This window comes from Prionailurus viverrinus, chromosome D3 (assembly GCF_022837055.1).
Source record: "Prionailurus viverrinus isolate Anna chromosome D3, UM_Priviv_1.0, whole genome shotgun sequence".
NCBI classification, from domain to species: Eukaryota; Metazoa; Chordata; class Mammalia; order Carnivora; family Felidae; genus Prionailurus; species Prionailurus viverrinus.
Genome location: NC_062572.1, coordinates 28,511,032 through 28,536,967, shown reverse-complemented (window position 1 = coordinate 28,536,967; position 25,936 = coordinate 28,511,032). Strand labels below are relative to the sequence as shown.

The 25,936-nt window shown below is 39.1% G+C and overlaps 1 protein-coding gene and 1 long non-coding RNA gene across 10 annotated transcripts in view; one reads left to right on the top strand and one right to left on the bottom strand.

Moving 5' to 3' along the window:
• LOC125149256 (ankyrin repeat domain-containing protein 26-like) overlaps positions 1-25,936 on the bottom strand; it is a 112,094-nt gene that overhangs the window by 2,892 nt on the left and 83,266 nt on the right. For 8 of the 9 annotated variants that reach the window (XM_047828101.1, XM_047828110.1, XM_047828104.1 and 5 more), the window contains 4 exons: positions 25,137-25,283; positions 6,926-7,216; positions 6,175-6,392; positions 4,694-4,922 (listed from right to left, as the gene is read on the bottom strand). In XM_047828101.1, coding sequence (XP_047684057.1) covers positions 4,694-4,922; positions 6,175-6,392; positions 6,926-7,216; positions 25,137-25,283 — 885 coding nt within the window. Of the gene's footprint in view, positions 1-3,143; positions 3,433-4,693; positions 4,923-6,174; positions 6,393-6,925; positions 7,217-25,136; positions 25,284-25,936 lie in introns of those variants that run through there. The other variant, XM_047828107.1, reaches the window with a different exon arrangement.
• On the top strand, positions 1,109-3,103 carry LOC125149257 (uncharacterized). The gene is made up of 3 exons (XR_007145867.1): positions 1,109-1,552; positions 2,229-2,693; positions 2,888-3,103. It is a non-coding gene; the product is annotated as an uncharacterized LOC125149257 (long non-coding RNA).

The following is a 25,936-nucleotide window of genomic DNA, read 5'->3' as shown; positions in this document are numbered from 1 at the left end:
AATAACACAGGGGTTGCGGTGCAGTCAAAAACCTGCATATAATTTTTTCATCCCCCCAAAACTTAATTACTAATCACCTACTGTTGACCGGAAGCCTTACCGGTAACATAAACAGTCGATTCGTACATGTTTTGTACAGTAGAATAAGCCAGGGCAAAAAAAAATGACATTGAGAAAAACAGAAGGAAGAGGAAATACACTTACAGTACTATACAGTATCCAAAAATAATCCATGTGTAAGTAAAGTAGACCCACACAGTTCGAAACCGTGTTGGTCAAGGGTCAACTGTATATTACAACTGTTCCTATCTAGAATGTTCTTATTTAGATCTTTCTTATACAAGGTAGCCTCTCCCTGAATGCCCCAAACGGGCTCCAAAATAGCGTACTGAACATAATCAACACTGGTGATAAGGATTCCAATGTCTTTACAAATGTAGGTGTGAGGACAAATGTTTTGGCTGACATGTTTCCCAATATTTTCAGAGACTGTTTTCCCTAATACCTTTTTTTAATTGAAGGATAGTTGACAGACAATGTTACACTCATTTCAGTATACAAATTCAGATTGGACAATTGTAGACACTATGCTATGCTCACTACCGTACGTGTAGTTACCCTCTGTCACCATACAACATTAATACAATATTATTGACGATACTTCATATGCTGTATTCTTCATTCCTGTGACTTACCTATTTTATAACTGGAATTTGTACCTCTTCCTCCTCTTCACCTATTTTGTCCTTACTCTCTACCCACCTCCCCTCTACCAACCACCAATGTGTCCTCTGTACTTATGATTCTGTTTGTTGACTTGTTTGGTTTTTTTATATTCCACATGTAAGTGAAATCAGATGGTATTTATTTGTCTTTCTCCGATTTATTTCACCTCGCATAATACCTTCTAGGTCTATCAATGTTGTCACAAATGGCAAGATCTCATTCTTTTTGATAGCTGAGGTATATTTCATTGTATACATATTACACATCTTCTTTATCCATTCATCTATCGGTGGACACTTAGGTTGCTTCCATATTTTGGTTATTGCAAACAATGTTTCAATAAACATAGGGATGCACACAACTTTTCAAAGTAGTGTTTTCATTTTCTTTGGGTAAATACGCAGTAGTGGAATTAATGAATATCTATTTTTAAGTTTTTGAGGAACCATAACACTTTTTTGACAATAGCATTATATTCAGGCCTTATAAAATGAATGGGACAACATTACTATACCAGACTTATAAAATTAATAACTCAATACCAGATGATGGGGGAAGGCTTTATTCAAACAATTTTATATTACTATTAATAATATCGATATAAAATAGAAACCACGTTTTTTACATGACATGACTTAAGGAACTACCAAGGTAATGTTGCATCTTTTCCCCAAAAGCTCTTTTCCTAAATATTTACCTCTGTGACCTTTATGTTTATTTCTAGGTAAAAACTGTGTTTCGATGGTGAAAATAGCTTTCAAGTCCATGAATAAGGACACATGTGTACTTTTATGTATACCTTTCCATTTATCAGAAATATAAGAGGGTGAGAAAATTATACACAGAAAAACTATATATCAGCAAATTTTAATTCAAAGAACACTTTTAAAGAATTTTTAATTAGAAGGATTTTCTCATTACTGTTAGCATTCAAATATGGCCCATAGAAATCTAAGGTTCGGATGGGGACACCCACCGCAGGATTGAGGGACAAGGAAGTCACAGCCATAGCCTCCATCTCTCCTTTTGTTAGACAGCTCTACTTCTCTCTGTTTTACACAATACAGTTTAATGCAAAAAAAATTACGTTCTATTCTTTGAAAAAAAATTATGTTGAAGGTATAAAAGTCACTAATTTAGTCAAAATCCCGAATTTTGCGTCATAGACAAAAAGGGCTCAGAGAGAGTGTTCTTTGCCTGAGATCATGAAGCCAACTAGATGCAGACCAGGAATACACTTCCGGTCTTACCAAGGCTAGAGTTCTATGCCAGTTACTTCCTCATAGTCAGGAAAAATATGTATATTTTAAGTATAACTCAGAGAAAATGAATACATAAAACTTTGTCATGTGGCTCAATAATGTTTAGGTATGAGGCACACGATAGTTGCTCTCTAACTAAATTACAAATTTTAAAGTCGTGAATAAAAATAAAGGAACAGAAATTATGTTAACTCCTTTTAGTAGCAGTCAATTTTTAAGTACAACTGTTTGAAACCACAGGACAGAGAACTTGAGAGAGAAAATCTTCAGGTGAAGCAAGCAAGCTGAAACTGAGGAAATTCTTCCTGAAAGAATGATTTATTTCTTCCAAAGAAATTTGGTTTATCAAACTCAATCAACAAATGAGTGAACCCATGGTGTGGTTATTTACAGCAAAATTTAAAACCCAACAGATTTCTCTTTCCCATCTAGCATGCTTCTGTCTAACCTCTCATCATTAGTTGGTATGTACAAAAGACACAATTCACTTTATTTATAATTGAAATCCAGTCAGAAATAATAGGTGAACCTTCACTTCTCACATTTGGACTTCTCTCTCTCTCCCTCCCGACAGGAAGGGAGACTTACCTAACAGGTGAATTTGGGAGAAGGAGCTAGGCAGTGCTTATGTGTTTCTGAGTCTCCTCTTTGAAAAGATGTGCCTGCCCACAGTAACATGAATTTGGGTCTGCTCTCAGCTCTGTGGTAAGCACCCTGCCCCCAGGGTGGGTGTCAAGCATTTGTTTCCTCAATTGACAACTGTGTGGGGAAGTGCCCAATTTGGGAGGAAGCCCAGTGTGGCTAACATAACCTAAATCATATCCTCCAATTCGTTAGTGTGTATTAGTAATAAAGCTAAGTTTCTCTCCATCTCCCTGTCTCCTGTGTTCTGAATTTAGAAAGAGAAGAGCAGTGTTACTTGTCGCCTACCCAGTGTCACCTGTCACAGCTCCACCAAGAAAAATGACTAGACAACACTTACAGAAACATTCTCTTCTTCCTTGACTTCATAACTAATGTACATTGTTCAAAAGCAACGCCCACTCAAAAGAGAGAAAAAGTTGAAAGAAACCATTTTAGAAACAAACATAGAAAGTCAGACAAACTGAGGACACAGAGGAATACCTCCCAAATGAAAGAACATGACAAAACCTAAGGAAAAAAAAAACTAACAAAACTAAGAAAAAAAACTAAGAAAAAAAAACAGAGAGAAGTGATGAGTTCAAGGTAAAGGTCATAAAGATGCTCAGTGAACTTGGGAGGAGAATGAATGGATCCAGTGATAACATCTACAAAGAGATAGAACATATAAAAAAGAACCAATCAGAGCTGAAGGATACAATAACAGAAATGACAAATACACTAGGGGGAATCAACAGCAGATAAGAAGATGCAGAAGAACAGATCAACAATTTGCAAGACAGGGTAGTAGAAATCATCCAAGCTGAAAAACAAAAAAGAAAAAAGAACTTTAAAAATGAGACTAGGTTAAGGGACCTGTGGGACAACATCCAGTGTAATAATACTTGCATTCAAGGGGTTCCAGAAAAAGAAAAGAGAAACGGGCAAAGAACTCATTTGAAGAAATAAAAGCTTCATTTTAAAAATTCACATATTTGCTTGATTTAGCTATTTATAAAATGCTCTACAATCGCTCAGCAAGATATTTTATAAAAATTGAAAGAGGTGCTATTAGTCAAAAAAAAAAAAGTAAAAAGAAAAAAGAGTGCCATAAGTAAGAGAGCAATTAAAGATGTATTCTCATGTAAGAAAATAGCAAAAATTTAACTTAAAAGAGAAATTAACCTTTTTAGTGTTACAAGTTGATTTAATTCATGAAAAAGGACTTACCATGGGTTATTTTTTTTTTGTTTAAAGTAGCCTCCACGCTTAGTGTAGAGCCCAATGCAGGACTTGAACTCATGACCCTGAGATCAAAACCTGAGCTGAGATCAAGAGTTAGACGCTGAAATGACTGAGCCACCCAGGCACCCCCTTGGATTCTTTTAAATAGTAAACATTCATATGTCGTTAAGTGTTTGGAGGACGATCATTCACTGACATACAGGGGTGCAAAAACTGGATGATAGCAAAACCTTCAAATGTTTATGAACCACTGCCAACCGAAAATAAGTCCAAGCATCTAAGTGTACCTGTGGTCAACAGGCAATAACATTTACTTTCTAAAATCAAATTTAAATGAAAGCTTTTCAAGAAATTTAACATGGGTCAGTTTAGTTATATTTATTGAATACAGTTAATACTAGGTGTCTCTTGTGGCACACCTGGGTGGCTCAGTTGTTTTCAGTGTCCAAATCTTGATTTTGATTCAGGTCATGATCTCATGGTTTTGAGACTGAGCCCCACATTCGGCTCAGTGCTGAGCATGAAACCTGCTTGGGATTCTCTTTCTCCCTCTCCTTTTGCCCCTCCCCTGCATGCACTCACTCATTCTCTCGCTAAAATAAAATAAAAATAAGTATCTCTTGGAAATGAGAGATCAAGGGACTAATATATATATATATACACACATATGTAAAATTTATATATATATAAAATTTACCTCAGTTCTTTCTTAGCATATATAATTATGACTTTTACTTCGTATGTATTAGATACTTAAACAACTCAGAATTTCACCAAAGTAAAAGCAACAATTATATCAGATATCTGAAACCCAAAGTAAAACAGATAATATAACTAACCTTCCACAAGGAAGTCTCCCAGTAGGCATATGACAGCCATGGGTTTAAGGTAGGAATCCCTAAGTTTCTTCTTGGAGTAAGGTTTCCATTGAGCACTGAATTATTTCCAAAATGTCCACAATAAGGTGTTTCCAGGCCTAGGCTCATAGTAAGAGTCCTGAGTGAAGTTTGATGCTGCTGTCTCTCCGCAAGAAGTTTTGTATTACTCTCTGACAGTCTCTCATTAGTCCTGTGAAGATTAAAAAACACAAATACATTTTCTTTTTCCCTAAATCATTCCTAAATGACTTACATCTTTTTAAGTTTCCATAATAGTCAATAGCATTTGCCATTGAACAGTGTTTTAACACTGAACATGTGACAGAGCACACCTACTATCTAACATTATACTTTTAAAATTGTTCTAAAGAAATACTTATGTTTCCAGGGGGATCCCTAACTAAAAATTCAAGTTAGGGAAGGGAGAGAAGTGGCTATCAGTGATGTACATGGCTTAACGAATAATACTTGCTGTCTTCTGGAATGGCTGTACTGACAACACCCTTCAGGATGCCAGTATATATACACACTTATATTTAGTAAACCTGTTTACAGATCTAAAAATAAACCATCCCTCAAAGACATTTTCAAGCGTTTGCTTTCACCACTCTTGTACATTTCACTTACTATCTCAAAGAAACTGAGCATTTGACACCGAGGAATCACTGAGACCAACAATCTCTAGGGGAGATAGTAGATGGCAGACGTGTGATCAGAAAGAATTAAAACAGCTACAGAGGCAATTAGCTTATAACAGTTACCAAGGCACTGGAGGCAGAATCTGCCCTTTCTGTCTTCAGTCTTCCACATACCTCCCTCCCACCACGGTGCTCTTTTTAGCCACTTTGGGAACGCTACTCCCCTTCAGCCCTGTGTGAGTCTTTCTGTATTTCACATGTATGCCATTATGTAAAGTAGAAAAACCATAAAGGACAGTTTGTCTCAAGGCCCACTCTAGTAATAATACCAAAGTTCACAATCAAGAGAATAAATGTACCAAGCTGCCAGGATGAGTAGTAGTAGTACTTGACCTTTTAGGTTAAAGATGTCATCTTCCAAAAATGAACTCATCGACATTTCTATTTAGGGTACTTCTGACAAGCAATTTTATAATAATATGCTTCTAAATGAGAAAGCTTCAAACAATGCACTTAAAGACTAGCAGATCCGATCAATGGAAAATATACAGGGCGGGGAGGGGGGGGCGGGGGCGGTGGGGTGGGAGAAGAGGTCCTGTAAAACCAAAAAGAAGAGGAGGGATGCAAACTGTCCTGGACTAACATTTCAAAGGTAAGTTCACTTAGAAACATCATTTTCCAAAATTACACGATCTAGTTGGCTTTCACTTCCTACTCATCTCATGATCTTGGCTCCACAGAAATTATGCTTTAGAGGCAAATGAATAAGCTAAATTTCTTGGCTATGATTCTGTTTTGGCTTACCTGTTCAGTTCACTTCTCAAGGACTTTCTAACTTTTAATTCTTCTAGGTAGAGTTGCCTGTAGGTTTCCAACTCTGTTTTAGTAGAATCTTCTTGAGACGTCTTCATTGTAGAGACCTGAGATTCCAGATCTTTAATTCTAAGTTCCATTTGACTTCTCGTTGAAGCATGAGCATTTTCTCTTAACTGGTCCAAGTTTTCTTGAGCTGCTGCTTGTGCCTAAAGCAAATTAACAGGAGAGTTTTTAAATAGCTATAATCTGAATAATTAATTATACCTGTTTCCTTTAGTTCTGAGTCAATGATTCAGAGAGCAATTTTAAAGGAAAAAAAAAAGCCCGAGTGTAAAATATTTATCATCAATGTCAACTGAATTAAATATGATTTATAAAATTAAAGTTCAATCATTCCTGTATTAGTATTCACGCAATATGATAATTCAAATAATAGAATCAATGACAAAATTTTAAAAGTCAACAATAAACTTAAGAATAATCCAAGTAGAGTGCAATTTTTAAATCATAATTTTTCTTTTCCTCTTCATAGTGAGACTAGTTGTTTAAATCATCATTTTTTCTTATCCTCTCGATTTAGTAGGAACAATGATGAAAACTGAAATCTTTAAAGGGAGGAACAAATGCCTCCAGAAATCTACAAATTTCCATAAAGCAAGTAGAGGAAGCCCGTACAATACATCTATCCAAAATGTAATTTGCAGTGAAATGAACGAAAGCACATTACAGATCAATTAACCTGTAAAAACAGGTTGACTTCGTGTAATTTTTGTACTGTGTCCAGTCGTGCTCTTTCTTCAATCTCCCGTTTATACTGTTCCACTTGACTGCGTTCTACCATATTCATTTCCATAAATTGTTTCAATTTTACTACTTCTCGTTGTAACTTCTTGTTATTGCTCTCTAGTTTTTCACGTTCTTCTTCGAAAGCTTTCATTGATAATAACTCTTGTTGAAGAATTTGATTTTTTGCATCCAGGTGTAGACCTTTTGAAGATGTAGTTTCCAGATCTGTTGTAAGGACATCAGCCTGCATGAATAAAACACTATAGTTTGGAAGTGGAGTGAAAAGAGTCTAACTCAAAACTACGATCAAAATTTTTTTTCAGATTTTAAGTAATCTCTAAGCCCAATGTGAGGCTTGAACTCACAATCTCAAGATCAAGAGTAACTGAGCCAGCCAGGCACTCAAAATTTTAAATAAACTCATTTGCAATAAAATGTTACCTGTCTTAGAATGTGGAACCTTAAACAACTCAGAAAATCAAGAGCAAACTTAAAGCCATCAGGTGTTACTGAAATAGATCTTTGCTATCATTGTCTTTACTACACAACATTTGCACTTGATTCTATACTTTTATTTTTCTATCATTCTTTCATATCTTTCTTTCATAAAATAAGTCCCCTCTTAGGAGAAAGTCTCTTAGCCCTTCCCCCATCTTCACACTCCATCATTTTTAAAGAAGTTTTAGCAATATCATATTGACTTATGTTTGCACGCGTCCAAAAATACATCCCAAGATAAGACTCTGAAAATAAGACTGTAATTCGTGAATCTATAGGTAATGATTCTAATGCCACGGCCTTTTTCTGAGCTGCAAATGTTTTAATGCTAATTTGAACTGCATTCCCAGGAGAAATGATTCTCCAGGTTAAGAAATCACATCTCCCAAGGTAAAACTTTAATTGGATAATCCACATATTTTTTTGAGGCAAAATAAAAACTTATTTCAATACTGTTATCTTGTAATCCTTTGTTACACTCTAGAAAATAAGAGATCATACTACACAACAACAACAACCACAACAACAAAACTGGCTGGAGTTTCAGTGATGCTGAGTTGGAAAGGTCTTCCATCCATTACATATGATTGGTAAGACAAGGTGAGTGGATGTGGTCGTTTTATAAATTTGTTGATACTTCTGTGAAAATCCCTCCCCTTAAATATATGCTAGCTTCAGTAACTGGTTTCTAGTGAACAGAATATGCAGAACTGCTGTGATTTTTAAGGCCAGCTTGGAAAATGTGATACAGCTTCCATCTGACTTTCTTTGTCTAGGGAAGCTCACCCTTAGAACCCAGCCACCACGTTGTGAGGAATCCCAGGCTACCTAGTGAGTCTTCATGTAGATACTCCAGCTGAGACTAGCCAACGTCCTAGCCAAAGGCCAGCCTCAACAGCCAAACACGTGCATGAACAAGCCTTTAGATGATTCTAGTCTCCAGCTTCCAGTTATGCCAGCTGATGCCAAATGAAGAAGAAATGAGTTGCCCTACTCTGCTTTGCCTAAACTAAAGATTGGTGAACAAGATAAATGCTGTTTTGAACTACTAGGCTTTGAGGTGGCTTATTATGCAGCAGTCAATTACTACCACAGATACTGATACTAAAACCGGTGTGCTGCTATTGAAAAAAACCTAAAACTAAACTTCCTTTGAACTGGGAGGTAGGTGGAACCTGGAAAGATGTAGAAAAGCATAAGAATGAGACCCAAACAGGGCCTCCACAAGACTCTTAGTGGAAGCCTGATGGCCTGTGAAGAGGCTGACAGCAAGGGTTTCTAAGCAAGTGAAGAAAATGACACTGAAGGAAAGGGAAGTCATGCTACAAAATACCTGAAAGTAAAACGGATAGGAAAGAGAAACTAAAGAAAGACTATGCAACTGAAAGGAACCAGGACTTACTGGGTTCAAGTATCTGTTTCTCATTTACAGCCTCTCTACATGTGGAACTGGCAAATAATGCCAACATGAAGAAATGGCTTTTAAGTGACGAGAAAATCCAGGGTGCTACCAGGAAAACAGAAAGATTTAAGGTATGCCTCCAATTTCTTTAGGGATCTTAAGACTATAAGATTTTTTTTAAAGTAGGTTCCACACCCGACATGGGGCTTAAACTCAGCACCCAGAGATCAAGTGTCACATGCTCTACCAACTGAGCCAGCCAGGAGCCCCAAGAGTAGACGAATTTTAAAGGCATTGTCATATAAGAGCTTCACAGGAAACCTGAAGCGAAAAGCTGATCTCAAAAGGACTTGGGAGGGTCGCTTTGCTACAACACGGCATGAAATCCAGTACTATTTATAGAAAACTAAAAAAGGTAAGAGATTTATAGTAGCAAACATACTATTTGCTAGCTTGGACTACAAGAGACCAAATCTTGCAAAAGGAAAAGAGGCCTTTGGGTCTTAGAAGTCCCACAGGGAGGAAGCAGGATGAAAAAACAGCTGCAAATACGGGTCATTCCTTATGAAAAGGAAGGAACCAAGAACTCAAAGAGTAAAGAAAGGGAAGAGACATGGAGAAAGTATTCCCGTGGTTAGGACTAAACCCTATCCTAAGAATTGACAGCATGCATCAGGCTATATTTCAAAACTCTTATGGACTAGGGTGCTTCCCATCTTCTTTTTCTGAATGGGAGAGTCTTCAGCAGTTGACTAGAATGTTGCATTTGTGAGTGGTAAATAACTGTCTCTTTCGTTCTCAAGTCCTCATATTGAGAACACTTGCACTCAAGGGGCTATACTTTAGATACCATAACCCAGGCAGCTTATCCCCACTGCACCTGATTAAGATGGTAAGATCTTGGACTCAAGCCCTGAACCTGATGCCATGATAACTGAGACTTGCAGGAGGTATTGGAGGGGGAGGGGAGTGAATGTATTTTTCAGGTGGGAGGAATACAAACATTTGTGGCCAGTGGGTAAATTATACTGCTTTTTAAAGGTGTCCATAGGTTTCAAATATTAATTCAATAAAAAAAAAAGACCATGGAACAACCTTAGTGGCTTGCTCCTAATGAACAGAATATGTGACTATGATGCTGTGTGTATTCCAAGCCTAGGTGACAAAAGGCGATACAGATTCTGCCTTGCTCTGTATCTCAGGCTGCTTACTTGGAATCTAGCTCCCCATCTAGTGAGGAAGTCTAGGCCACAAAGAGGGTCCAGGTGTGTCAGTTTAAGTGTTTCTGCTGCCTCCTGAACTGAAGTCCCAGGCAACAGCCAGCATCAACAACCAGACGTTAGTGAACAAGTCTTCAAATGGATCCAGCCCCAAACCTTTCAGTTGCCCCACCTGAAGCTGAGCGGGGCAGACACTAGCTGTCCTGGCCACGCTTTTCCTAACACATTTGTGAACAAAAGAAATCTAACCTTTGGGGATTTCTTTAAGAAAGAAACAAAAATGATAAATGGAGCAGTGGGTGAAAAAAAAAAGAGATGACACATAAACTTGTATAGGAGAAGTTGGTCTCCATTAAAGTAGGATGTAATAAATGTTAAGCTTAATTTATTAACAACCAACAGTGCTAATGAGAAGAAGCAGATAACTAGAAGCAAGATCTAAGAAGTTTTTCTCTCAGTTTTTCCCCAGTTAGGATCATATTAGCTGTTCATTTTCTATATATGGCCTTTATTCTGTCGAGGTATGGTTCCTTTAAGCCTACTTTGTTGAGGTGTGCTGCTCTTCAAAACACCCATCATGACCATATGATCTTGTCAATCGGTGCAGAAAAGGCCTTTGACAAAATTCAGCACCCTTTCTTAATAAAAACCCTTGAGAAAGTCGGGATAGAAGGAACATACTTAAAGATCATAAAAGCCATTTATGACGAGCCCACAGCTAACATCATCCTCAATGGGGAAAAACTGAGAGCTTTTTCCCTGAGATCAGGAACACGACAGGGATGCCCACTCTCACCACTGTTGTTTGACATAGTGTTGGAAGTTCTAGCATCAGCAATCGGACAACAAAAGGAAATCAAAGGCATCAAAATTGGCAAAGATGAAGTCAAGCTTTCGCTTTTTGCAGATGACATGATACTATAGGTGGAAAATCCGATAGACTCCACCAAAAGTCTGCTAGAACTGATACATGAATTTAGCAAAGTTGCAGGATACAAAATCAATGTACAGAAATCAGTTGCCTTCTTATACACTAACAATGAAGCAACAGAAAGACAAATAAAGAAACTGATGCCATTCACAATTGCGCCAAGAGGCATAAAATACCTAGGGATAAATCTAACCAAAGATGTAAAAGATCTGTTTGCTGAAAACTATAGAAAGCTTATGAAGGTAATTGAAGAAGATATAAAGAAATGGAAAGACATTCCTGCTCATGGATTGGAAGAGTAAATATTGACAAAATGTCAATACTACCCAAAGCTATCTACACATTCAATGCAATCCCAATCAAAATCGCACCAGCATTCTTCTCGAAACTAGAACAAGTAATCCTAAAACTCATATGGAACCACCAAAGGCCCCGAATAGCCAAAGGAATTTTGAAGAAGAAGACCAAAGCAGGAGGCATCACAATCCCAGACTTTAGCCTCTACTACAAAGCTGTCATCATCAAGACAGCATGGTATTGGCACCAAAACAGACACATAGACCAATGGAATAGAATAGAAACCCCAGAACTAGACCCACTAACGTATGGCCAACTCATCTTTGACAAAGCAGGAAAGAACATCCAATGGAAAAAAGACCGTCTCTTTAACAAATGGTGCTGGGAGAACTGGACAGCAACATGCAGAAGGTTGAAACTAGACCACTTTCTCACACCATTCACAAAAGTAAACTCAAAATGGATAAAGGACCTGAATGTGAGACAGGAAACCATCCAAACCCTAGAGGAGAAAGCAGGAAAAGACCTCTCTGACCTCAGCTGTAGCAATCTCTTACTCGACACATCCCCAAAGGCAAGGGAATTAAAAGCAAAAATGAATTACTGGGACCTTATGAAGATAAAAAGCTTCTGCACAGCAAAGGAAACAACCAACAAAATGAAAAGGCAACCAGCGGAATGGGAAAAGATATTTGCAAATGACATATCGGACAAAGGGCTAGTATCCAAAATCTATAAAGAGCTCACCAAACTCCACACCCGAAACACAAATAACCCAGTGAAGAAATGGGCAGAAAACATGAATAGACACCTCTCTCAAGAAGACATCCGGATGGCCAACAGGCACATGAAAAGGTGGTCAACGTCGCTCCTTATCAGGGAAATACAAATCAAATCCACACTCAGATATCACCTCACGCCAGTCAGAGTGGCCAAAATGAACAAATCAGGAGACTATAGATGCTGGAGAGGATGTGGAGAAACGGGAACCCTCTTGCACTGTTGGTGGGAATGCAAATTGGTGCAGCCGCTCTGGAAAGCAGTGTGGAGGTTCCTCAGAAAATTAAAAATAGACCTACCCTATGACCCAGCAATAGCACTGCTAGGAATTTATCCAAGGGATACAGGAGTACTGATGCATAGGGCCACTTGTACCCCAATGTTCATAGCAGCACTCTCAACAATAGCCAAATTATGGAAAGAGCCTAAATGTCCATCAACTGATGAATGGATAAAGAAATTGTGGTTTATATACACAATGGAGTACTACAGGGCAATGAGAAAGAATGAAATATGGCCCTTTGTGGCAACGTGGATGGAGCTGGAGAGTGTGATGCTAAGTGAAATAAGCCATACAGAGAAAGACAGATACCATATGTGTTCACTCGTATGTGGATCCTGAGAAACTTGACAGAAACCCATGGGGGAGGGGAAGGAAAAATAAAAAAAAAGAGGTTAGACTGGGAGAGAGCCAAACATGACAGACTCTTGAAAACTGAGAACAAACTGAGGGTTGATGGGGGGTGGGAGGAAGGGGAGGGTGGGTGATGGGTATTGAGGAGGGCACCTTTTGTGATGAGCACTGGGTGTTGTATGGAAACCATTTTGACAATAAATTTCATATATTGAAAAAAATTAAAATAAATAAATAAAATTTTAAAAAACATCCATCATGAATGGATGTTATAGTTTGTCAAATTCTTTTTCTGCATCTATTGCAATGATATGATTTTATGCTTTTTTGAAAATTAATATGAGGTAGCACATTCATTGATTTGCAAATATTGAACCACCCCTGCACACCAGGGATAAATCCCATTTGGTTATAGTGAACGATTTTTTGTAATGTTTATTTATTTTTGAGAAAGAGCACAAGCAAGGGAGGGACAGAGAGAGAGGGAAACACAGAATCTGAAATAGGCTCCAGGGTCCAAGCTGTCAACAGAGCCTGAAACTGGGCTCAAACCGAAGGACCTTGAGATCGTAACCTGAGCTGAAGTTGGCTGCTTACCTGACGAAGCCACCCAGCTGCCCCTGCTCCTGGTGAATGATTTTGTAATGTATTGTTGGATTCAGTTTGCTTATTTTCTTGAAGAATTTTGCATGTTCATCAGAGATGCTGGCCTGTAATTCTCCTTGTGGTGTCTTTATCTGGTTTTGGTATCAGGGTAAAGCTGGCATAGAATGAATTTGGAAATTTCCCTTGCTTTTATGTTTTTCTGGAACAATTTGAAAAGGACAGGTTAAACGTTTCCTTTTCTTTTCTTTCTTTCTTTCTTTCTTTTTTTCTTTTTTTGGTATTAGCTCTTCTTTACATGTTAAAATTTACATCTGAAGTCATCTGCTCCTAGACTTGTGTGTGTTGAGAGTGTTTTTATTCCTGATTCAGTTTCCTTGCTGGTTATTGATTTTTTTTTTCAAATTTTCTATTTCTTCTTGTTTTAGTTTGGTAAGTTATACGTTTCTAGGAATTTTTTTCATTTCTTCTAAGTTGTCCAATTTGTTGGCATACATTTTTTCATAATATTCTCTCATAAATGTTTGTATCTCTGTGGTGTTGGTTCTTATTTCTACTCTCACATTTGTGGTTTTATTTATTTCGGTCTTTTCTGTTTTTTGTTGATGACTCTCGCTAACGCCTTATCAGTTTTATTAATTTTTACAAAGAACCAGCTCGAGGTTTCATTGATCTGTTCTAGTTTTATCTGTTTTTTGTTTGTCTATCATTCATTTCTGCCTTAATCTCTTTTTTTAATTTTATGTTGAGAGAGACCACACAGGAGTGGGGGATGGGCTGAGAGAGAGAGAGAGAGAGGGAGAGAGAGACTCCCAGACAGGTTCCATGCTGCCAGCACAGAGCCTAACACGGGGCTCGATCTCACTACTGTGAGATCATGACCTGAGCCAAAATGGAGTCAGACACTTAACCAGTGAAGCCACCCAAGGGCCCCCTGCTCTGATCATTATTACTTGCTTTCTTCTGCTGGCTTCAGGCTTCATTTGTTGTTCTTTTTCTAGCTCCTTTAGGGGTAAAGTTAGGTTGTTTGAAACTTTTCTTGCTTCTTGAAGTAGGCTTATATTGCTTTGTACTTCCCTCTTAGGACTACTTTTGCAGCATCTCAAAGGTTTCAGACCATTGTTTTCTCATTTCCATTTGTATACATGTATTTTTTAAAATTTCTTCTTGTATTTCCTGCTTAACCCATTCCAGTGTAGCAGCACGTTATTTAACCTGCATGTATTGTTTTTTAATAACTAAGGCCTGTTTTTTGTTTGTGATCCATTCTTGAGAATATTCCATGTACACTTGAAAACAACGTGTATTCTGTTTTAGGATGGAACGTTCTGAAAAAATCTCTTAAGTCCAATCTGGTCCGCTCTGCCATTCAAAGCCATTGTTTCTTTTTTTTCTTTTTTTTAATATATGAAATTTATTGTCACATTGGTTTCCATACAACACCCAGTGCCCATCCCAACAGGTGCCCTCCTCAATACCCATCACCCACCCTCCGCTCCCTCCCACCCCCCATCAGCCCTCAGTTTGTTCTCAGTTTTTAAGAGTGTCTTATGCTTTGGCTCTCTCCCACTCTAACCTCTTTTTTTTCCCTTCCCCTCCCCCATGGGTTCCTGTTAAGTTTCTCAGGATCCACATACGAGTGAACACATATTGTAACTGTCTTTCTCTGTATGGCTCAAAGCCACTGTTTCTTTGGTGATTTTCTGTTAAGATGTATTTTTTGGTGATTTTTTAAATTAAGATCTATTGATGTAAATGGGGTGTTAAATTGCCCTATTACTGTGTTATTATCAATTAGTTCTTTTATGTTGGTTATTGTTTTATGTACTTGAGTGCTCTCATGGTGGGTGCATAAATATTTGCAATCGTTAGATCTTCCTATTGCATTGTACCCTTTATTATGATATAGTAGCATTCTTTGGCTCTTGCTACAGTCTTTGTTTTTGGTTAAGTTTATTTATTTTGAGAGAGACAGAGTAGGGGAGGGACAGAGAAAGGGGGTGAGAAAATTTCAAGCAGCCTCCATGCTGTCAGCCTGGAGCCCAACATGGGGCTCAAAGCCACCAGCCATAAGATCATGACCTGAGCCAAGACCTAGTCGTTGCTCAAATGACTGAGGCACCCAGGTGCCCCACAGTGTTTGTTTTAACGACTCTTTTTGTCTAACAAAAGTATCGCTACATTTTCTTTTAACGTGATAAATTTTTTCTCCATCCCCTCGTTTTCATTTTTTTTTTAATAGAATTTATTGTCAACTTGGCTAACATACAGCGTGTACAGTGTGCTCTTCGTTTTGGGGGTAGATTCCTGTGGTTCATCACTTATAGACAACACCCAGGGCTCATCCCAACAAGTGCCCTCCTCAATGCCCACCACCCACTTTCCTTTCTCAGCCACCGCCCCCCCCCCATCAACCCTCTATTTGTTCTCTGCATTCAAGAGTCTCCTATGGTTTGCCCGTCTCCTTCTCTGTTTGTAACTATTTTTCCCCTTCCCTTCCCCCACGGTCTTCTGTTAAGTTTCTCAAATTCCACATATGAGCGACAACATATGATATCTGTCTTTCTGTGACTTATTTCATGTAGCATATTATCTTCCAGTTCCATCCACATTGCAACAGATAGCACGATTTCACTCTTTCTCCTTGCCAGGTAGTATTCCAGTGTATATGTAAACCACACCTCTTTATCCATTCATCAGTTGATGGGCTTTTAGGCTCTTTCCACAATTTGGCTATTGTTGAAAGCACTGCTATAGACATTGGAGTACATGTGCCCCTAGGAATCAGCACTCCTGTATCCTTTGCATAAATCCCCAGTAGTGCTATTGAGGGGCCATAGGGTAGTTCTATTTTCAATTGTTTTGAGGAACCTCCACACTGTTTCCCAGAGCGGCTGCACCAGGTTGCATTACCACCAACAGTGCGAGCATCCCCTCACTTTTAATCTGCAGGTGTCTTTATGTCTAAAATGAGGTTTTTATAGGCAGCATACAGACGGGTCGTGTTTTTTTGATCCATCCTGTCACCCTAGGTCTTTTGGTTGGGGTGTTTATTCCATTTATATACAAAGTAATTATTGACAGGTATGTATTTATTGTCATTTTACTACGTGTTTTGCGGTTGTTTCTGGAGATTTTCTCAAATCCTTTATTGTTTTTCTCGCCTTGATGTCTTTCTAATTTGCTTTAATGATATATTTGGATTTCTTTCTCTTTATTCTTGACATGTTTATTAGTGGGTTTTGGTATATGATAAGCATTAATTTGTATATCACCTGCTCTGCGTGTAGCAGTCTATATTAAGTTGATGGTCAATGAAGTTAGAACTCATTTTTTTTTCTGCTCCCCATGGTTTAGATAAGCTATTTTATCGTATATCCTGTTTTGGGGCATTCCTTGACTGATTTTTTTTACAGAAATATACATTTTTACTGCTTTTACATTTTCTGCCTTGATACTGTCACTTCTGATCTCTCCTTTCCACTCAGAGTCCCCGATAATATTTCTTACAGGCTGATTTAGTGGTCACAAACTCCTTCCATTATTGTTTGTCTGAGAAATTCTTTATCTCTCCTTCTATTATGAATGATAGCCTTACTGGATAGAGTATTTTTGGCTGCAGATTTTTCTCATCCAGCACTTTGAATATATCATGCCTTTTCCTTATGCTTTGCAAAGTTTCTGTTGAAAAATCTCCTGCTAGCCTTGTGGGTTTCTCCTTGGAAGTTAATGACATGTTTTGCTGCTTTTAAGATTTGTAGCAGTGGGGCGCCTGCGTGGCTCAGTCGGTTAAGCATGACTTGATCTTAGCTCTAGTCGTGACTTCGCAGTTCGTGGGTTCAAGCCTCCAGTGGGCTCTGCACTGACAGCACAGAGTGCTTGGGATCCTCTCTCTCTCTCTCTCTCTCTCTGCCCCTCCCCTGCTTGTGTCTGCATTCTGTCACAGAAAAATCAAAAGCAAAAACAAAACAAAAGAAAAGAACAAAACACTAAAAAAAAGTTGTTAGCAGTATATTTTGCAAATTTAATTACAACATGTCTTGGGTGTTGATTTTGATGGAAGTTCTCTGTGTCTCCTGGATCTCGATGTCTGTTTTCTTCTCCACATTAGGGAATTTTTCAGTTATTGTGTCTTCAAATCAATTATCTGTCCCCTTCTCTCTGTCTTCTTCTTCTGGGACTCCTATCATATGAATGTTTTTACATTTGACGGAGTCACCGAGTTCCTTAAGTCTATTCTTGCATTGGATAATTCTTCTTTGTCTTCTTCAGCTTCATTGTTTATCATTACTTTGTCTTCTAGGTCATTAATTTGTTCCTCTGCTTCTTCCAGCTTGCTGTTCATTTTACTGCACTCTTCATCTCTGATCCTTGAACTCTTTTATGTCTGTGGTAAGGGTCTCACTGATGTCTTCCATTCTTTTCTCAAGTCCACTGAGTATCCTTATGATCATGGTTTTAAATTCTCCATTAGGCGTGTTATTTACATCTGTCCCATTTCGGTCTCTGGCCATGGTCTTATCCTGTTCTTTCATTTGGGATAAATGCCTCTGTGTTTTCACTTTGTCTAGGTATCTGCCAGCTTCTGTGTGTTAGAGAAGCCAGGTAACTATGTCACCTGCTCCCAAAGTAATGGACGTAGGGAAAAGACGTCATGGAATGCCTAGGGTCTAGCACTTCAGGGAGTGTCACCAGTGTGTGCTGCATGTGTCCTGCTGTTGTGTTCTGGCTATGCTATCCTTCAGGCCAGTCGTCTGCAGAGGCTCTCCTTGCCTGGTCTGGTGTGTGTTTGGTCCCTGGCCTGAATGTGGCGAGTTTTAACTAGGAAACTCTCTGGTTGGGAGATGTGGTGTGGGCAGGCGTTTGTCCTGGTCTTCTGGGGGAGGGGTCTGCTGTGCTGGAACTCAAGCAAGAGTGATTGAGAAGGGTAGTTCCACCAGAGTGCAAGGCGGTGGTGCTTGGTGTAAGCAAGTTAGGTAGCCAGTGTTACCAATGCACTGCTTCCTGCAGGTGGCTTTATGTTTGTGGTGAGGGGCAGGAGAAGGAGATGGTGGCAGCCAGTGGCTTTGTTCCTACACACAGGTCTCTCTGAACTTTGCCTCTGAGGGACGTGCTCTGAGACGAGCAAATAATCTCCCCACTGTGTGCCCCAGGCACTCTTCAGATCACTGTAGCCATGCTGTATGCTCCCACGTTGTCTGCCTGCCCTCTGTCCAAGAGCAGTGCAGTACCTCAGGGCTGCAACCCAGCTAAACCGGATGCCCTTTAAAACTCCAGACTTTAAGCACTACTGGTTGCAAGAACTCACGCAATGCAGCCCCTCTTGTTTTCCAAGCCAGTGGGTATGGGGAAATGTTCTCTTTGTGCGTTCCCCTGTGCGTTCCTCTCTCTCACCCTTATCCACAACCTCGACTCTCTCCCCTCTGCAGCAGCCAGGATCTGTTTCTCTTCTAGACGACATTTCTGCATCAAGGACCTTCTTTGATGTGGCCTCTTCTCTCCCTTTTGTTGTGGAGTTTGTTCTGTCCGTCTTCAGGTCGATTTCTGGGGTATTCAGGGTGAGCTGATTGTTATCTAGTTGTATTGGTGGGATGAGGCAAGCCTAGAGTCCTCCTACTCCTCTGCCATCTTCCTGTGTCTAAGATAGTTTCCTAAGATTCCCTTCAATTACAACAATTCTTACAAGTAGGCAGGAATGCCTCTTTAGAATCTCCCCTCAAGTTAAGGTAGAAGCACAGAGACATATGATTTGAAGCACAAAAGTTGAAAAACCAGAAAAAGTCAATCTGATAACCAAAATTGGGCCTTTGATCTGATTTCAAGTAAAGGAAATACGCAGCTTTGAGTATTTTTTAATCCATTGAATACTCAATCTTCACTCTCCTTCCCTCAGTGAGGAAATAAAGAGAATGTTATGAAATCATTGTTCATCTTCTCAGTAGCACAACAAATGTACTGTCCTTTAGCACGACTTCAATTAACTGCACATTCTCCTTTACCTTACTCCAACCTTGTTTGTGGGGGGAGGTAAGACCATTTCGTCTTTGTGCTGTCCCACAATGCTTCTCCATATCGTACAAGTTGGCTTCAAAAATTTTTTGTCATTCAAATTACCAATCTACTACTTGTCTCTGATAAATCAACTTAATACTACCTCACTTTGTACAGCTGTATTATTTGAATGATGTAATGTTTATTCCATTCATTATACGCTGAGCTATAACGCATAGCTATGCATATCTTTCTAAGTGAAAGAAAGCGATACAGGCTACTGTGTTTTCCAAGAATGTAGGATCTGTGCCAAGAACAAGATTAACACCAGTTTTACACACAAGAACCAGGTCAGAAGAGGATCTCATTGTGAATTGCAAGATGATGGATTAGCAAGATTGCTTAACAGGAAAGAGGAATACCCCAGAGTTAATCTTTTCCTTCCTAGATGGTGAAAAGTATGGGTGAGTCTATGCGTTATAATGAGAGAATAAAATATAATGAAGTAAATGGTAGACTGAGTCAAGACATCCTATGGCCAAGATTTGATGGCAGTGAAAGTGGGCAGCACTGACTGAGAGACTAAAAGTTTGCACAGGCGGGGAACATGGGTGGCTCAGTCAGTTGAGCCTCAACCTCTCAGGTCATGATCCCAGGGTCATGGGATCAAGACCCCTGTCAGCCTCCACACTAAGTGTGAAGCCTGCTAAAAATTCTCTCTCTTCTCTCTCTCTCTCTCTCCCACACACACACACACACACCCACATCCTGCTTGTGTATACTCTAAAAATAAAAAAATAAATAAAATAAAAATATAAATAAATAAATAAATAAATAAAGTCTGAACACACTAAAGAAAGACCATTTTATCTTTTTGAGCCTGACTTCACATCGAGTCATGGGGTCAGCAAGGCATAGGCTGGTGAAAGGTCCTTCAGGAAGCAAAAATCTCTATAGGAGCAAAGTTAAGTTCTACTACATTGACTTTTTATTATTACATAAGTGACTGGTAATTTGCAAGATAACTAGGAAAAAGTTTTCATAAAATTTGATACGGTACTGGCATAAGGACAGACATATAGATCAATGTATTAACATTGAGAATCTAAAAATAAACTCTCACATTATAGTGAACTGATTTTCCACAAGGGTGCCAGACAATTAAATGGAATGAGAATAGTCTTTGTAACAAACGGTACTGGGACAAATGGATAGCCACATGCAAAGTAATAAAATCAGACCTCTACCCCATAGCATATATACAAAATTCACTTAAAATCTAAGAGCTAAATGATAAACCTCTTAGACAAAAGCTGACGTGTATATGTTTGTGACTGGATTTGGCAATGATTTGTTAGACACGACACCAATAGACAAAAGCACATTAAGTTTACTTCATCAAAATTAAAAACTTCTATGCTTCAAATATCACCATCAAGAACGTGAAAAGGCAAGTGACTAAATAGGAGAAAATACCTGAAAATCCCATGTCTGCTAAGGGATTTGTATGTAGGCTATTTAAGTAACTCTTCCAATAATGAAAAGACAATCCAATATAAAAACGGGCAAAAGAATGGATTAGTTCTTTAAAGACGACATAGAAATGGATAATAATCACGTTCAAAGGGACATGTTCGGGGTGCCTGGGTGGCTCAGTCAGTTAAGCTTCTGACTTGGGCTCAGGTCATGATCTCACTGTTCGTGGGTTCGAGCCCCACATCGGGCTCTGTGCTGACAGCTCGGAGCCTGGAGCCTGTTTCCGATTCTGTGTCTCCCTCTCTCTCTGCCCCTCCCCCGTTCATGCTCTGTCTCTCTCTGTCCCAAAAATAAATAAAAACGTTGAAAAAAAAGAAAGAAAAAGAAAAAAAATAATTTTAACTACTGAAAATCTAGTAGAACACCATCACCCTTTTCTGTAACTAAACGTTTTTGTTTTGTTTTGTTTTTTTTGACTTGACTTGAGAGAGAGACAGAGAGAGAGCATGCAGAAGTGGGGAAGAGAGGCAGAGGGAGAGACAGAGAAAATGGTAAGCAGGCTGCAAGCTCAGGGTGAAGCCTGATGTGGGGCTCGGTCTCATGACCGGTCTCATGACCGGTCTCATGATGTGGGGTTTGGGATCATGACCTGAGTGGAAATTAAGAGTCAGGACGCTCAAACAACTAAGCCGCCCAAGTGCCCCTGTAACTAAAATCTTTTTGGAGCCAGCCACACTCTCCTCTACATGCTGATTGATGGCTACTTTGAGGTCATAACAGGAGAGTTGAGCTGCTACAACAGAGACTATGGCCGACAAAACGAAATGTTTCTATACTCTGACAGAATAGCTTACCAACCTTAATCTCCTACAAAACATAACATTGTTAATGTTTTTAAATTATATATGATCAGATAAACGTACAAATGTATCTATTGGTCAAATGGAGGAAATATAGGAATTTACCTTATGGTAAACATTTCTATTTTCATATTCCAAGCACCACATCAACTATGATTTTACATATTCACATAGGCGAATGACGTTGCTATTCTCATGATTATAAAACTGAACATGCTGTTTTCAGTGACAACAAGATATTTCATGGAAGAATTTGAGAAGCAATATCCTAGTAGGGGCCAGAATAGAATGCCTGGGTCTGAATTCCCAGTTCTGCTCGTTATGAGCTGTATGACCTTGAGCACACTACCTAAAACTTCCATGTCTCAGTCTCTGCATCTGTAAAATGAAGGTAATAACAGCACCTACTGGGACACCTGAGTGGCTCAGTCGGTTCAGTGTCTGGCTCTTGATGTCAGCTCAGGACATGATCTCAGGGTCATGTAACTGAGCCCCACATCGAGCTCTGCATGGACAGCGAGGAGCTTGCTTGGGATTCTCTCTCTGTCTCTCTCTCTCTCTCTCTCTCCCCTTTGCTCTCTCTCCCTACATGCCCTTCCCCACAATCTCTCTCTCTCTCTCCCTCTCCCTCTCTCTCTCTCTCTCTCTCTCAAAATAAAGGTCCTTAAAAAAGTGATCTCAAAATAAATAATAGTAGTATCTACCCCACTGGGATGTTGGGAAGATTAAATGAGGAAATAAGAGATGAACAACTTAGAAGGGTACGTGGCACATAGCTCTAAGCGTCTGCATTTAGCATGATTACTGTTGCTGTATTTTGCATTCCAATACAATGTGATAGTTTAGGCAGGTGGCCTGCCAATACCAGTGTTCCCCTATACAAATTATGCTGAAGTTATTCTTCATTCCACCACAAGTGGCAGCAAATGGGGAGCATGAGGCCCAGAATCTTTCCTCAGTACTTCACACAACTTTCGCCAATGCCACTAGCCAACAGTACTTTTTCCATTTATAATCCTTTTAACTTACTTCCTCTCTATACCACTCAGTGGACAATGCTCACAGACCAAGGTACAAAGAGCACCTCCTTGACTGAGTAGTAGATCCTTTACATGACCATCAGAGGCAAGGGAAAGCCACTGACATGGAAATAATCGAGTCTTGCTAAACTAAATTTCCTCAATCATTTCACGTCCATACTGTTTAGGTTAGGCTGCTTTAACATGTACTCTGATGAAGAGATTAAGGCTTTGTGGTAAAAGCATATCAGAGAAGCTGTCCCCAGATCTTTGCAGTTGGTAAAGTGTTATAAATCTGTAAATCCCAGTTCTGGCTGTGTAAGGAAGAAAGACAAATTTAGAGAGCTTTTTCATAGTGAGAGGGAAAAAAAAAACCAAACATTTGATTGAACATTTCTCCTCTATTTGATTAAGTGCTTTCATTAATAGTTTTATTTATATAAGTGTGTGTGTGTGTGTATAGATATACACACATTTTTTTAACATTTATTTTTTGATAGAGAGCACGAGTCTGAGTGACGCAGAACGTGAGGGACAAAACGGATCCAACACAAGCTCTGCTGACAGCAGAGAATCTGATGCAGGGCTCAGTCTCAAGAACGCGGAGATCATGACCTGAGCCAAAGGCAGACTCTGATAAGACTGGAGACAGCCAGGCACCCCTCAATTTTGTATTTAATTTCTTAGCATACATTTAGAATCAAAGCTTTGTTATACCAATGTTTCCAAGAAGAATTTATTGATACGGCATCAAGCACTTAATTTTATCGGAAAAACTGTTAAGTTAAAATATTTTCAATTTATACAAGGATAAGTACCACACGTATCAAATATTATTATCCCTTAAATTTATACTTAGGAAGGCGAAATTACCTGTCATTAAAAAAATAAAAACAACGTCAAATAAAGAACTATATTGCTCTGCGCAGGCTAGATGACAAGTGTCAAGAGAGTTAAGGCTAATGGGAGTTACAACAGTCAGAGAAAGTTCATAGGAAAGGAGACTGTGAGACAAGTCTGAATAACATAGGTTCAGGCAAGAGGAACAGAAACTAAAAAGACAGCATGAGTAACGGCGGAGAGATGGTAAAATCAACCCAATTAACTCGGAGGATAAAATCTGATGGCAGAGACATTAAAAACAGGTGTCCACACAAGAACTACATGAATGTTCATAAGCAGCAGTATTAACAGGCAAAAAGTGGACACAACCCAAAGGTCCATCAACTGATGAATGAACAAGGGCCTTAGCCCACGATGGAGTACTGTTGGACAATAAGAAGAAATGAAGCACTGATATAAGCTGTAACCAACACAGATGAACCCGGAAAACATTAAGTGAAGCTAGCTAGTCCCAAGGGACCACACGTTGTGTGACTCCATTTATATGAAATATTCGCAAGAGGCAACTCCAGTGAGAGACCAAGTAGTAGACTGGTGGTTGCCTGAGGCTGGGGGCAACGGGTAAGGGTTTCCTTTCAGGGTCAGGAAAGCATTCTACTTGATGGCAGTGATGGTTGCACGAGCGTACACAGAGACAGTGAACTGTGCGTGTCAAATGGGTGACTTTTATGGGATGTGTATTGTACCTCAAAAAGGCTTTAAAAAAAACCCAATGGCAGGACACAGATAATGTTCTCAATTCTCGCTTTTGGGCGTACATACTATACACGATCTGAATATTTCAGATCATGTGCTTTGCCAACATGTCTAAAAGGCAAAGAAAATGAAGGAAATGCCTAAGTTCAAGTGGTTTGTTAAGTGATCTTTCTGTACAAGTCATCCTGAAATCAATACAGATTCTTCCCGAAAGTGAAGATGAGAACTAAGACAATTATCTGAAACATTCCATTAAACGTTATCTTCTGATTTTATCCAGCTTGCCTCATCATGGTAATAGAGATATCATTAAAAAACATTGTTTAGCAGGGGACAAAAGTCTCTTGGGGCACCTGGGTGGCTACGTCAGTCAAGCGTCCAATTCTTGCTTTCAGCTCAGGTCATGATCTCACGGTTCATGAGACTGAGCCCACGTTGGCTCTACACTGACAGCATGGAGGCTGCTTGCGATTCTCCCTCTCTCCTCTCTCTGCCCCTCCCCTGTTAACATGCACGCACACACTCTCTCTTGCTCTTTCTCTCTCAAAATAAATAAATCAACTGTAAAATAAGTTTTACATTAAGAAAGAAAAAAGTTTCTCAATTTCTGTGAGGAAGGAGACAAAAGCCTCAACTTTCCTAACTATTACAAGAAAAAAAAACGTATAACGCAAATAGTAGAATGAAAGTCAGAGTTTACGAAATAAATGTATTGTAAAGATACTAAAATCATAATCAATTAATTATAATGAAAATACAAAAGAAAGCGGCCCATGGAAGTTCGTATCCTGAAACACCTTATATTATTTAACCAGCTATAAGTTAACTGTTGACAGGTTACATTTACTACATACTTGACTTCTGATTCGACCTAATTTCTTCTTGAGATCCCGTGTCTCATCTTCCAGACGAAGATGTGATATAACCTCCGGGGAAGCGTGTGACATAGACTGTTTCTTCAGAGTATCAGCCAGTTTTTGTTGAAGTTCTCTCACCACTACCTAATAAGACATTTCTGTTACTGATTTTCCAAATCATCTTATTATTTAATTATGTTAATAATAGACAACTCTAACATGCGTACTTTGAGAAATATCACCACATACATCAATTCACCTTCTTTTCCTTTTTTTTTAATTTTTTTTATCGTTTATTTATTCTTGAGACAGAGACAGACAGTGCATGAACAGGGGAGGGGCAGAGAGAGAGAGGGAGACACCGAATCTGAAACAGGCTCCAGGCTCTGAGCCGTCAGCACAGAGCCCGACGCGGGGCTCGAACTCACGGACCGTGAAATCATGGCCTGAGCCGAAGTCGGACGCCTAGCGACCAAGCCACCCAGGTGCCCCAATTCACCTTCTTTTAGCAACACATACACATTCCTGTTCACTGAATTCAGTTAAAGAACAAAAGGTGTTATCTCCCTGCCTAGTCAGGATGATGTCACTTAGATAATGAATTCAGCCTCACTATCCATTCTCCACTGGTGAATTTGCAAAGCTTCATAACCTACAGAAGTCTCAAAAAGAAATGGGGACATAGTGGGCACAGCAGTCGTAAATTCTATATTATGAAAGGTTTTCTCTCTTTTTTTTAATTGCAGGCTTAAGTTACCATCAGAATTCCTCACATATCCAATCCTCTCCTCTTATCC